Here is a 15,092-nt window from a genome sequence, read left to right as displayed (position 1 = left end):
GCCTCAGCCTTCTGAGTAGCTGGGACTACATGTATACACCGCCATGCTTGGTTAATTTTTTTTTCTTTTTTTTTTGAGATAAAGTCTCACTCTGTTGCCCAGGCTGAAGGGCCCAGTGGCACGATCTAGGCTCACTGCAACCTCCGCCTCCCGAATTCAAGCAATTCTCCTGCCTCAGCACCCCAAGTAGCTGGGATTACAGGTGTGTGCCATCACACCCAGCTAATTTTTGTATTTTTAGTAGAGACAGGGTTTCACCATGTTGGCCAGGCTGATCTCGAACTCCTGACCTCAGGTGATCCGCCCATCTCGGCCTCCCAAAGTGCTGGGATTACAGGCAGGAGCCACCGCACCCGGCCTCAGTTTATTTTTGTATGTTTGTAGAGATGTGGTTTCTCCATGTTGCCCAGATTGGTCTCAAACTCCTGGGCTCAAACTCCCACCTCAGCCTCCCAAATTGCTGGGTTTACAGGCATGAGCCATCAAGCCCAGCCTCTTTTTCTTTTTTTTCTTTTGTTTTCTTTTTTTTTTTTCGAGATGGAGTCTCGCTCTGTCGCCCAGGCTGGAGGGCAGTGGGGTGATCTCGGCTCACTGCAACCTCTGCCTCTTGGGTTCAAGCAATTCCCTGCCTCAACCTCCCGAGTAGCTGGGACTACAGGCATCCGCCACCACGCTCAGCTAACTTTTGCATTTTTAGTAGAGATGGGGTTTCACCATCTTGGTCAGGCTGGTCTTGAACTCCTGACCTCGTGATCCACCCACCTCGGCCAGCCTCTTTTTTTGTTGTAGAAACTCCACACTGAAGAATCACAGATATGGGTAGAAAAAGGAATTGCAATGTGTAGCAGAGATGCTACCTATAGAAAAGAAGTAGAAAAGGTAAGAGGAAAGGAGACCAGAGGAGGAGGCTTCTAAATGTTGATATGAGTCTGCTCTGTCACTGCCTATATATGGACCAGAGGACAACAGTGAAGAACTGGCTCTGTCACTCGGACTTCACACATATTCCCGAACAACTCTATGTGACAATGAGTCATCAGCAGTTAAGAATTTCACTGATATGCTTTTCTGATCATTGTGAGTTAAATTGACATTGCAACACGTGCAAGAATACTTAGGAATATGGGAACATAATTTGCTGTTAAGCATAATAGGAAGCTTACAAAATTTAACATACTATTACCTTGTATACTGTCTTTATGGCTTTAGTCCAGATTTTAAGGTATATATGTTTAAAGACTATTGATGAAATTTTAAAAGCACAGTGTAGATAAATCTGGATGGTGGAATTATGGCTAATTTTTGGTTGTTTTTTTCTAAAATGTTTTCCAAAATGTTTTTTAATTAATAGCAATTATATGTATTACCTGAAAAATATTAAAGAAAGGAATTTTTGTCTCAATGTGGACAAAATAGATACGCAGTTCCAATTAATAAATGATGATTCAATAAAGCTATTTCCTGAGTGTGCTGCATGGTATCAGACTTATGTCAAAATTAATAATACCAACTAATCACCTAACTTAGCCATACCTAAACTGTTTGAATTACATGAAATAACACAACATTTGCAACTACATTACTTAGGTGCAGTAAAGGAGTTCCGTTCTAACCTGGTCTTCAAATAATAATAATGCAAAAATTAAGACATCTCTTTATTTTGAATGGTTCCTATATCTAGGTTTACCTCAAAAAAAAAAAAACACAGCAGTTTAGAAAATTGAATTTGATAAAATGAACTCTTGAAACAAAGTTTATTTCCCTGCTTACTATAAAGCATGCACAAGGATTCAGCAAGAATTAATCTAACAAGGGTAGCAGTTTAAAATAGGGGCAAAAACTTAGGGAGTTTTCATTTTTGTGTATTATGATGAGAACCTAAATGGCAATACTTATTGAAATTTTCATGCCTTGATTTCATTTAATTTTCTTGAATTAAATGGACTAACGAGTTCAAAATGGAAACAAAGATTTCATTACAAATGGGGCACTTTCCACTCAAGTGTATTTATTTTGGGGAAATGAAGTGGATAACACAATTATTCGTATAACTAAATAGATTCTGTGTTGGATCAGAGGGAGCCTAAGGCAGAAGAAAAACTGGCTCTTTTTGTTAAACATGTTAATCCGTATAACTTCACTCATGCCATTTTAAACTTTCTAAAATCTGTGTCATTCATGGGTGAGAACTTACACTGAAAAATTTTGAAGCAGGGCTTGACTATCAATTTCTCCCTTTTCTTGTTAGCTGTATAGGGCAAAATGCAGTTAGTTAAAAGTTTTGGTAAGTATGTTTAATGAAATAAAATAGTCATCATAATCATAATGTAAGTAACCAGGACTGTAATTATTCAATTTTTATCTATAATTTATAATTGCTACCTAAGCTTTATTGTATGCATATATATTTCCCTAAGAGGAAAAAGGTAAATGTGATTTTTTAATGTGAAATTGCTTTTATCATTTTATGTATAATTATAATAGCCTAAATTGCACACTTTTCAATATTGAATAATTTATGTAATTGTTCCCTTTGGTTAGTCTGAAGCTCATAATTTCTCTGAATTTTTTCCTGAGGACAATTCAAAGACAACAAATAGCTGGGATATGGGGTAGTATTATTATGTCAGCATTCAGATAGTGTCAGATGGAGTTTTCTAGAAATCTAAAATAATTAATTTTTAAAAGGCACTTTTGATTAGACCACACCATTTAACTTGCCTGTTTTGATTGTAGAAAATAGAATAAATTGACAATTCAGGTACTGGATTTGCCTCTTTAAAAAATTGGACATCATAAAGATAGTCTATTGGTTAAAAAAATTAAGTAAGACTTATAAGCATGAATTTTCATAAATGCTCGTGGTTGGTGACACTTCTAAACAGAAAGGGAATGAAGAAGAAATATTTTCTTTTCTTTTTCTTTTTAATGAGACAGAGCCTCACTCTTGTCACCCAGGCTGGAGTGCAATGGCAGGACCTTGGCTCACTGCAACCCCTGCCTCCCAGGTTCAAGCAATTCTCCTGCCTCAGCCTCCCAAGTAGCTGAGATTACAGGTGCCTGCCACCACGCCCAGCTAATTTTTGTGTTTTTAGTAGAGATGGGGTTTCACCACGTTGGCCAGGCTGGTCTCCAACTCCTGACCTCAGGTGATCCACCCGTCTCAGCCTCCCAAAGTGCTGGGGTTACAGGCGTGAGCCACCACATTTCTTATCAATATTTTCCTTTTTTTTATTCTTATACTTTAAGTTCTGGGATACAGGTGCAGAATGTGCAGGTTTGTTACATAGGTATACACATGCCATGGTGGTTTGCTGCACACATCAACCCGTCATCTACATTAGGTATTTCTCCTAATGCTATCCCTCCCCTAACCCCCCACCCCCCAACAAGCCCTGGTGTGTGATGTTCCCCTCCCTGAGTCCATGTGTTCTCATTGTTCAACCCCCACTTATGAGTGATAATATGCGGTGTTTGGTTTTCTGTTCCTGTGTTAGTTTGCTGAGAATGATAGTTTCCAGCTTCATCCATGTCCCTGCAAAAGACATGAACTCATTCTTTTTTATAGCTGCATAGTATTCCATGGTGTATATGTGCCACATTTTCTTTATCCAGTCTATCATTGATGGGCATTTGGGTTGGTTCCAAGTCTTTGCTATTGTTAACAGTGCCGCAATAAACATACGTGTGTGTGTGTCTTTATAGTAGAATGATTTATAAACCTTTGGGTATATACCCAGTAATGGTATTGCTGGGTCAAATGGCATTTCTGGTTTTAGATCCTTGAGGAATCACCACACTGTCTTCCACAACGGTTGAACTAATTTACACTTTCATCAACAGTGTAAAAGTGTTTCTGTTTCTCCACATCCTCTCCAGCATCTGTTGTTTCCTGACTTCTTAATGATCGCCACTCTAACTGTCATGAGATGGGATCTCATTGTGGTTTTGATGTGCATTTCTCTGATGACCAGTGATGATGAGCTTTTTTTCTTGTGTTTGTTGGCCACATAAATGTCTTCTTTTGAGAAGTGTCTGTTCATATCCTTTGCCCACTTTTTGATGGGGTTGTTTTTTTTCTTGTAAATTTGTTTAAGTTCCTTATAGATTCTGGATATTAACCCTTTGTCAGATGGATATATTGAAAAATTTTTCTCCCATTCTTTAGGTTTCCTGTTCACTCTGATGATAGTTTCTTTTGATGTGCAGAAGTTCTTCAGTTTAATTAGATCCCATTTGTCAATTTTTGCTTTTGTTGCCATTGCTTTTGGTGTTTTAGTCATGAAATCTTTGCCCATGCCTATGTCCTGAATGGTATTGCCTAGGTTTTCTTCTAGAGTTTTTATGGTCTTAGGTCTTATGTTTAAGTCTTTAATCTATCTTGAGTTAATTTTTGTATAAGGTGTAAGGAAGGGGTCCAGTTTCAGTTTTCTGCATATGGCTAGGCAGTTTTCCAACACCATTTATAAAATAGGGAATCCTTCCTCCATTGCTTGTTTTTGTCAGGTTTGTCAAAGATGGTTGTAGATGTATGGTGTTATTTCTGAGGCCTCTGTTCTGTTCCATTGGTCTATATCTCTGTTTTGGTACCAGTACCATGCTATTTTGGTTACTGTAGCATTATAGTATAGTTTTAAGTCAGGTAGCATGATGCCTCTAGCTTTGTTCTTTTTGCTTAGGATTGTCTTGGATATACAGGCACTTTTTTGTTTCCATATGAAATTTAAAGTAGTTTTTTCTAATTCTTTGAAGAAAGTCAATGGTAGCTTGATGGGGATGGCATTGAATCTATAAATTACTTTGGGCAGTATGGCCATTTTCATGATATTGATTCTTCCTATCCACGAGCATGGAATCTTTTTCCATTTGTTTGTGTCCTCTCTTATTTTTTAGAGCAATGGTTTGTAGTTCTCCTTGAAGAGGTCCTTCACCTCCCTTTAAGTTTTATTCCTAGGCATTTTATTCTCTTTGTAGCAGTTGTGAATGGGAGTTCACTCATGATTTGGCTCTCTGTTTGTCTATCATTGGTGTTTAGGAATGCTTGTGATTTTTGCACATTGATTTTGTATCCTGCCTCTTTGTTGAAGTTGCTTATAAGCTTAAGGAGAAAAACAAGCAGAAGACAAGAAATAGCTAAGATCAGAGAAGAACTGAAGGAGACAGAGGCACAAAAAAAACCTTCAAAAAAATCACTGAATCCAGGAGTTGGTTTTTTGAAAATATTAACAAAATAGATAGATGCTAGCCAGACTAATAAAGAAGAAAAGAGAGAAGAATCAAATAGACACAATAAAAAATAGTAAAGGGGATATCAGCACTGATCCCACAGAAATACAAACTACCATTAGAGAATACTATAAACACCTGTATGCAAATAAACTAGAAATTGTAGAAAAAATGGGTAAATTCCTGCACACATACACCCTCCCAAGACTAAACCAGGAAGAAATCAAATCCCTAAATACACCAATAATTAGTTCTGAAATTGAGGCAGTAATTAATACCCTACTAACCGAAAAAAATAAAGCCCAGGACCAGATTCACAGCTGAATTCTACCAGAGGTACAAAGAGGAGCTGGTGCCATTACTTCTGAAACTATTCCAAACAATAGGAAAAGAGGGACTCTTCCCTAACTCATTTTATGAGGCCAGCATCATCCTGATACCAAGACCTGGCAGAGACACAACAAAAAAAGAACATTTCAGGCCAATTTCCCTGATGAACATCGATGCAAAAATCCTCAATAAAATACTGGCAAACCAAATCCAGCAGCACATCAAAAAGCTTATCCAACACGGTCAAGTTGCCTTCATCCCTGGGATGCAAGGCTGGTTCAACATATGCAAATCAATAAACGTAATCCATCAGATAAACAGAACCAATGACAAAAACCACATGATTATCTCAATAGATGCAGGAAAGGCCTTTGATAAAATTCAACACCCCTTCATGTTAAAAACTCTCAATAAACTAGGTATTGATGAAACATATCTCAAAATAATAAGAGCTATTTATGACAAACCCATAGCCAATATCATACCAAATGGTCAAAAGCTGGATGCATTCCCTTTGAAAACCGGCACAAGACAAGAATGCCCTCTCTCACCACTCCTATTCAACATAGTATTGGAAGTTCTGACCAGGGCAGTCAGGCAAGAGAAAGAAATAAAGGGTGTTCAAATCGGAAGAGAGGAAATCAAATTGTCTCTGTTTGCAGATGATATGATTGTATATTTAGAATATTTTCCTTTTATTCATTCTCTAAAATTGTCTAATTTTCCACTCACCAGGATCTAGATTTAATTAAAAGCCATAAAACTATATAAAATAAATTGATGTAGATTCTCTAGCCATTTAAATAAAAATTCGAAATGGCAGTGTTGGATCTCATCTATATCTTTTTCAAAACAATTCTACAATTGTACTGAATTTCACCTTTTTAAACTAATGACCGATCCACCAAGAAGATACTTGTAACTCAAAAGACATAGGTTTATTTAGTCTGCTGCAGCAAAGAATGATATACACATGAATAATCACGGAGTATTTCATAGGAGAAGCTAAGGAAGGGCTATTTTAGAATTTGACAGGCTGAAGTTAATCATAAGCTTGTTTTGGCAAGGATTCGCCAAGATACAGAAAATAGGCAAAGTACTAGACTAGTCGGTGATCTCACCATTAGAGTACATGGGTTCATGTAGAAATGGAGAGAAGTTTTTCTGTTGTTCTTTGATTTCCTGGAGCATATGGGTCTGATAAAGCTGATATTAAAAAATCTAATTACAGATAGTGTGGCATGTATATTATGGTTTTGTTTGATAGATTTATCTATTTTGTGAGTAATAAATCAGTCTATTTTGCAAGTCATGATTTCTACTTAAGTCCTCATCCCCACCCTCAACCCATGTATGCGTACCCTTGCTATCACCAGGTACTTCATTTTGTTTCACTAGTTCCCCATCTGGTGGGCTTTCAGGCTAAGCTAAAAGACAAACCATCCCCTCCTGGGGATATGATCAATCCAAACTTGCAACACTGTTCACTCAGTGGTTAGTAATCTTGTATCATGTTGTAACAGTGTATTTTCACCTCTTCAAGCGGAATTACTCATGTTCTTTTTTCTTTAGTGATCTTTTTTCGGTCATCTGGTGTGACAGTAAACACATAACCTGGTAATTATCAATGAATCTTGCAGTACTATGACATCAGGAGAGGGTTATCTACTAAAAATTCAGAATCTTTTTCCAGTAGGGGGAAAGAATATAGAGAATAAAGAAGAAAAACTTGCAAATAAGCATATTGCAATTAGAGGCTTCTGGATCAAGGCAGTTTTCTGAGGGCCTTTGGCAGAAGGAGTCTGCTTGGTGGGGTTACTGGCTTATCCCGAGTTGTCTATTCCTGTGGACCATCTGCTTCTGAAGAGCACCAGAGGACCTCAGGGTATGTGGGTTTTGGATTGGAAGTGTGTTAGTTGGCCTTGTTTTGTTTTACCATTTACTGTTGGAAAATGAACAGTGTTGTTGTGTCTGGGAAACAAGTATTCAAGAATCAATCCATCAGAGTTTTACTATTGTGTGAGTTATTAACAATACCTGTTAACTCCAAAGATGTCCAAGTATAGGCTTTCTCTGAGGATATTTTCAAAATGCACAATCATTTAACATCATGTAGAAGCTGCATAGCTGGCCAGTAAGTGGAGGTGCTCCTGTCTTGCTGATAAGATGTAATGGCTCGCTCTGATTTACTATATTGTCATGAATTATCACAATAGAAGATGACCATATCTTCTATTAAAGTATTTCATACAACTGATTGATAAGAATTTAGTCTATGACTATCCTAGGTATAAAAATGTGTCACGGAGAGTGAGATCATTGACAGAATCTCTAGACCATTTTATTCATCCTGTAAAGATTACCCTGAATTTCATCAACTGACAGACATGTTTAAGCCTGGAGAGAAAAATCTTTTAATAAATATTTATTGCATCAGTCTTCCTGCCTAAAAATAAATGTGTTTCCTTCAACCTGACAAGTACACAATTGTTCGAAAATATTTAAATGAATTTGTTGAATGAGAAAGGAAGTGTTAAAGGTGAATTGGTCAGGATGGAGCATCAGAACTTTGTGCATATTCAGTGCTCCTCTAAAGGCATACTCTTGGTATTAAAAAAAAAATGCCAAGGCCTGAGAAGCAGGAATTTTGGGGAAAAATGTATATATGAAACGACTGGCATTAAAAAAAGAGGAAGCTCTACCAAAGTGGATGTTATTAGACTTGGTAAATGTGTGATGATGAATCTGTATTGTAGTCACACAGACACATACTGAAATATTGATTTTTGTTTTCTCTGATAAAAATATAGACCTGAGCTCTAAGTTTATTTCTTAGTAAGAAGCAATTTATTCCTTTGTGATGACCTCTTTGGGCATTTGTGTGTGTGTGTGTGTATTTACATTTAAATAACCATGAATAATCATCATATCATTTCTCTATAAGGGGTTTTGTTTTTGACTGTGTCAAAAATGACATAGTCTCAAAAATACATTTAAGTATATTATCTAGTATGTATTTTAAATCAATATAATTACTAAGGTGATTATTACTAAATATATTTTAATTTGTACCTCCCTCTTAGACAAAATAAAATAATTTAACATTTAATAAATATAGCCACCTAATTAACTTTTATTCTTCAAGCCATTTATTATGGTAAATATTAGTTTGCCACACAAGATAAAGAAAGACTTTAATTAAAGACATTCAATACAACATACATATGAACATGTTCTGAAATTAGCCATTCTTCTTTTTTTTTTTTTTTTTGAGACAGGGTTTCACTCTTGCCGCCCAGGCTGGAGTGCAATGGCACGATCTCAGCTCACCACAACCTCTACCTCCCTGGTTCAAGTGATTCTCCTGCCTCAGCCTCCCGAGTAGCTGGGATTACAGGCATGCACCACCACGCCCGGCTAATTTTGTATTTTTAGTAGAGGCAGGGTTTCTCCATGTTGGTCAGGCTGGCCTCGAACTCCCGACCTCAGGTGATCTGCCCACCTCAGCCTCTCAAAGTGCTGGGATTACAGGCGTGAGCCACCACGCCCAGCCTAGCCGTTCTTAAAAATAGTGGATGTCAAAAATTTTCTATCGTATATGAAATACTAATTTATAATTATTCAGGACAGTGAGGGAGACTATGCTTTGGATATCTCAGAAAAAAATAAAATATGCATTATGTAAGCAAATGTATAACATATTTAACATATGTATAATGAATCTTGGAATGATTGAACATAGCAGGAAACACTGTAATTTCTGTATAGCTAAAAATCTCACTAGCAAAGACAAAATAATTTTATTGTTCTCATAATAAAATGTATGAAATCAACTCTATGTAGTTTTAAGACTATGAACAATTTGAGAATTAGTTACAAATCTTATTAAAGAGTGACAGCAGCAAGATGGCAGAATAGAATCCCCCAGAATCACTCTCCAAGCAAATTACAAATGGAAACTATTTTCAAAGCAAAGAATAACACTAACACTCTGAGTTCACCAGAACTCTAAGGAGAAGCAGAGAAATCCACTGGGCCCACAGAATCTGGAAAAATCGCCACCAGTAAGAGAAACAATCATTTAGACCACATGACCCCCAAACCCAGCTGCAACAGCACTAATCAGAGAGAATTTCCATAAACCCAGAGTCTCCTAGGTGAGACAAAGGAATTGGAGGTGGATCTTAGAGCTCTCCCCACTCTGGGAATCTTCGTGGGAAGTCCACTCTGGGCCTGTCCCACAGGAATCACTGGGAATGCCAGAAGAGCTGAATCACCTGGGGTGAATGGGGGACAAAGAGCAGGGCACTGATTGCAGCAACTAGTGTGTTGATCTTAGTGGCTTCTCTGCACTTCAATCAACAGGGGCATCACATTGAAGAGACTGGCCAGTGCCATAGTGCTGCAGGGGGCACAATGAAAGGGGCCTTCAGAAGGCCTGAATCCATGACCAGATTTTCCACAGAGCCCAAATGCTTGCATGGAGCCTGCTCCTTGCCTGGAAACAATTAAAAGATCAGATCAGTGTTAAGTTCTATATGTTTATCAAAATATCACATGTACCTTGTAAATAGGTACAATTATTATGCCTCGACTTTTAAAAATTGAGACAAGAAACAAAAACAAAACTTATGAATTGTGTTTCAGTCCTCAGAGGACTAAATGCTTTTGTTAGCTATCAGGCACAAAACCATGTTAACCGTAATTATCTTAGTTTAGATGTGAGTAGTCAAACCTTACAGAAAGCCCTTTTCTTATAATCATTCTGGTTTTGTTTTGTTTTGAGACAGAGTCTCGCTCCGTCACCAGGCACGATCTCGGCTCACTGCAACCTCCGACTCCCTGGTTCAAGCGATTTTCCTGCCTCAGCCTCTCAAGTAGCTGGGATTACAGGCACACGCCACCACACCCAGCTAATTTTTGCATTTTTAGTAGAGATGGGGTTTCACCATGTTGGCCAGGATGGTCTCGATCTCCTGACTTCGTGATCCGCCCGCCTGGGCCTCCCAAAGTTCTGGGATTACTGGTGTGAGCCACTGCTCCCGACCTAATCATTCTTAATCTAATCATGCCAACCACGTTTTTTAAAGATTACTTTATTTTGTATTTTTCAGATAAATGTCGTCAACCAATACATATGTTTCTTTTGTTTTGCATTTAGCTGTAATATGGTAATAGGCCTCCAATAGTAAGACCAATACTTTTTATTAACTTGAAATTCCGTGTGCAAAAAAGCAGTAATGAAGTTCAATAATTTTTATTTATTAAAGAAAATTCTTATTTTCCTTAATAAACTACATAAAGATGCAATTTTCCTGGGTACCTTTGAGAAATACTTGCTTTGGTGATTCAGGTTGAGGCCTCCAGCATCTGAACTTCCTGAACTTTCTTCTTCACAAGTGCTTACATTTAGTGACAATATCATTATTGCTTCCCCACTGTCCCTGCAAAGTTCTCACGAAATTTGTGTAAACTCTATACACTAAACCACTTTATCCTCAGGATAATTTCAGTAAACATATTTACTTGAATAAATCCATATTGTTACCAAAACCCCAATCAACCAAACTTGCACTGCAGTAAAGTGGGTAGTTTTTTGTTTGTTTGTTTTTGAGATGGAGTCTCGCTCTGTCACCCAGGCTGGAGTGCAGTGGCGTGATCTCGGCTCACTGCAAGCTCCGCCTTCCAGGTTCACACCATTCTCCTGCCTCAGCCTCCCGAGTAGCTGGGACTACAGGTGCCCGCCACCACACCTGGCTAATTTTTTTGTATTTTAGTAGAGACAGGGTTTCACCATGCTAGCCAGGATGGTCTCGATCTCCTGACCTCATGATCTGCCCGCTTCTCGCTCCCAAAGTGCTGGGATTACAGGTGTGAGCCACTGAGCCTGGCCTAAAGTGGGTAGTTATATGATACATTCCAACAACGGAATATTATATAGCTTTGATAGTCAGCTGGAGCCAATTTTGTCCCACACTGAAAGTGGGAAAGTCTACAGATATTTTGATTGTTGCAACTTGAGGGGGCTGCTACTGGCATTAAATGAGTAGAGGCCAGGGAAGCTGCTAAACATCTTAACATACATAGGATGATCCTGAATAATAAAGAATTAACCAGTCCAAAAGGTGGAATAGTACCACGGTTGATAAATCTGCTATACAGCTGTGAAAGACAAATAATTTGTTTGTGCTACTGCACTCAACATCCAGAGAGAATCTCACAGACATAATGTTGAATAAAGGAAGTCAGACTACATCAATATCTAACCCATGATTTAATTTACATGAAATTTAGAAATTGCTAAAAATAAATCTTATGGATTCATTTGTGTTGGATGTATATGGAAGAGTGGAACTGCTGTGTCATAGAATATGGGGATGCTCAGCTTTGAGTATATTGCCAAAGGATTTTCTAAAGCTGTTGCATCAATTAAATTATACTACCATCAGCAGTGTGTAAGATTTCCAGTTGCCTTGCATCCTGGATATCACTGTGTATTTTTAATTTTTTGTTTTGTTTCAGTACTTTATTGCAGTTTAATTTTTATTTTCCTGATTTAGTTCTGGAACTAGATAGATCTGGATGTGGTATCATTGTTGTGTATGTGTCACAAATATCTTCTCCCACTCAGGCTTGTCTTTTTTGGATTTTTTTGAGATGGTGTCTCTCTCTGTCGCCCAGGCTGGAGTACAGTGGCGTGATCTCTGCTCACTGCAACCTCTGCCGACCAGGTTCAAGCAATTCTCCTGCCTCAGCCTCCCGAGCAGCTGGGATTACAGATGCCTGCCAACATGCCCGGCTAATTTTTGTGTTTTTTAGTAGAGACAGGGTTTTGCCATGTTGGCCAGGCTGGTCTTGAACTCCTGACCTCAGGTGATCTGTCTGCTTCGGCCTCTCAGAGTGCTGGGATTACAGGTGTGAGCCACCACACCTAGCCTCGGGCTTGTCTTTTAATTCTCTGAATGTTGTATTTTTTTCTAACTCTTTCATCTGGAGATAATAGTAGAGTCACATGCAGTCCTAAGAAATAACACAGAGACTTCCTGTATAACCTTTCCTCAGCTTGCCCCAATGATAACACTGTACAAAATCAGAGTATAATATAAAAAAAAAAATTGACCTTGATACAATCCACCAATATTGTTTCAATTTCACAAGTTTTACACATATTCGTGTGTATATATTGAGTCTATGTGAGTTTATCTTTTAATAGATTCATGTGACCACCAACAGTTATACCACAAAAAGACCACGTGCTACGTGTTTATAGCCAAAGCCACCTCCCGTTCTCAAATCTCCTAACCCCTGGCCACAATAATCTGTTTTTCATGTCTATAATTTTGTCATTTTTTACAATGTTATATACATAGAATCACATATTATATAACCTTTTGAGAATGTCTTTCTCAAAATTCCCTTGACATCTAAACATATAATTGCGTGTACCAGCAATTTTATTTGATGCATTTGGGTGTTTTGTTTGTTTGTTTACATTTCCTTTAATTGATATCCATTGTGCTTCTTGAATTGCTTTTTATTCTAAGATGTGGATGTCCCACAAAACCTCTAGGAAGACCCAACCCTTTTGATACCTTGATTTCAAACTTCTATAATCCAGAACTGAGAGACAATACATTTCCTTTGATTAAGCCACCAACTTCGTGGTACTTTGTTATGGCAGCCCTACTACACTAATAAATTTACTCTGACTTGTATCTGTTTTACACATTGAGAGAAGAATGTTAAAATGACTATACATGAGTGAGAGAAGAATGTTAAAATCTCCTTGTTATTTTATCTCCTTGTTATTTTTTCTTTAACTTTTGTTAGGTTTTGCTATGTGTATTTTAAACTACCATTGCATACATGCAAATTTAGAATTGTAATGTCTTTCTGTTGAATTCGTACATTTATCACAATGAAATATGCCTACATATTTCTTATACTATTTCTCACTGTAAACACTACTTTATCTGGTATCTGGTATCGTTACACAAACTTGGTTAATATTTTGCATAATACGGAATTCTCCATTGTTAGTTATTGTTTTCAGAACTTGAAAGATGTCATTCCTTTTCCTTCTTTGTTTCATTGCTTCTGCTAAAAAATCAGCTGCCACTCTTTTTTATTTCTTTCTCTCTGTTAAGGGAATTTTATTTTTCTGGCTGCTGTGAAGATTTTACTTTTCTCTTTAGTTCAGCTATTTAATATGATGCATTTACATGTGATTTTCTTTGTATTTCTTCTAATTGGGGTCCATCACGCTTCTTGCATTGTATATTTGATGTTTACACCTATCTTGGTAAATTTGCAGGAAATATTATGTCAAATATTGCTTCTGCCCTAGTCTTCTCTTACTCCGGAACTCAAATTACATTTTTTAAAAAGATCTCTTCATTGTATTCCCTATATTTTACATGCTTTTCTGAATTTCTCATCCTATTTCTATACGTGTTTCAAGTATTCTGACTTTTTTCAGTTTGCTATTTCTTCTGCAATATTTAATACATTAATAAGTCTAGCTTTTTAATTCTTATATTCAATTATTCTATTTCCTTAGTTTGAAAATGATACATTGACTTATAGATCCCAGTCTTCCAGTAAGTCTACATCTTTTATTTTTAACTTAATAATCATTATTAAAGTCCATTATTTATAAATAATTAGACTATATCACCTGTGGATCTATTTTGATAGTCTGTATTTTTTATTTTGGTTTTCATACATTTTATAGACCTGTCTGGTCATTTTTAATTAATGACATACATGGTATATAATAATTGCAGAGTCCCTGATTTATAACCTTTCTCAAAAGAGGGCTAATCTTCGTGCATGCCTAGAGTATTTTGGCAGATCACCCTGATCTAGTCAAAGGAAGGTATGAAGCTTTCTTAAAGTTGGGCTTTCTTTGGTCAACTCTTACCTCTAAGGCATAAACCTTGCTCTTAGGTTATATTCTTTCTGCGATCTTAATTGAAAGCTGGGTGTTCATGGGGGTCATCCAATTTGTTCATCTCTACACTTTTGCTTCATTTTCCCTAGAACTAAGATTATTGGAATAGTTGTTCAATTCTTTAGATCTCAAATGTGACTTGCTATATGTTTTCTGGTGTCTTTTTCTGAACACCACACAGGAAGTGTGTGGTGGAAGGAAGAGTGGAGGAAGTGACCAAAGGCCTTCACGCAGTCTCTCACTTACTTCCCTGCAGTTATTTTTTCCCTAAAATTCAATTGTTATTGGAGTCCAAACGCCAGCTTCTGTTTCCTCAGCACAGTGAGACTTTCATGACTCCAGGCTTTTGATTTCTGCTCTGCCACCTCACCCATGGCATTGGCAAAGCCCTGAGGAAATTCTCAGAGATAGATAAATATAGGACTCACATAAATCTGCCTCCCTTGTCTCCAGAATTTGTAGCCCCGTAGTTCTGCCTGCCATGGTGGTTCCCTAATGCTTTAAAAGAGCTGACTCACGTACTAATCTTTTCTATTTTTTAGAGGAGGGTTAGTCTCATACAAGCTGCCTTGTTATAGAGGAC

At 37.4% G+C, this 15,092-nt stretch overlaps 1 protein-coding gene across 1 annotated transcript in view; it reads right to left on the bottom strand.

The window, feature by feature from the left end:
* Positions 1–8,687: 8,687 nt before the first annotated feature.
* LOC134736532 (uncharacterized protein C9orf85-like) overlaps positions 8,688–15,092 on the bottom strand; it is a 257,286-nt gene continuing 250,881 nt past the window's right edge. Inside the window, exon 4 of the mRNA XM_063638461.1 lies at positions 8,688–10,054. Coding sequence (XP_063494531.1) covers positions 9,986–10,054 — 69 coding nt within the window. The 3' untranslated portion in view covers positions 8,688–9,985. The remainder of the gene's footprint in view (positions 10,055–15,092) is intronic.

The sequence above is a fragment of the Symphalangus syndactylus genome, chromosome 4, assembly GCF_028878055.3.
Source record: "Symphalangus syndactylus isolate Jambi chromosome 4, NHGRI_mSymSyn1-v2.1_pri, whole genome shotgun sequence".
In the NCBI taxonomy this organism is placed as follows: domain Eukaryota; kingdom Metazoa; phylum Chordata; class Mammalia; order Primates; family Hylobatidae; genus Symphalangus; species Symphalangus syndactylus.
Note: the sequence above shows the minus strand (reverse complement) of the source record. Positions and strands in the feature narration are given on the sequence as shown.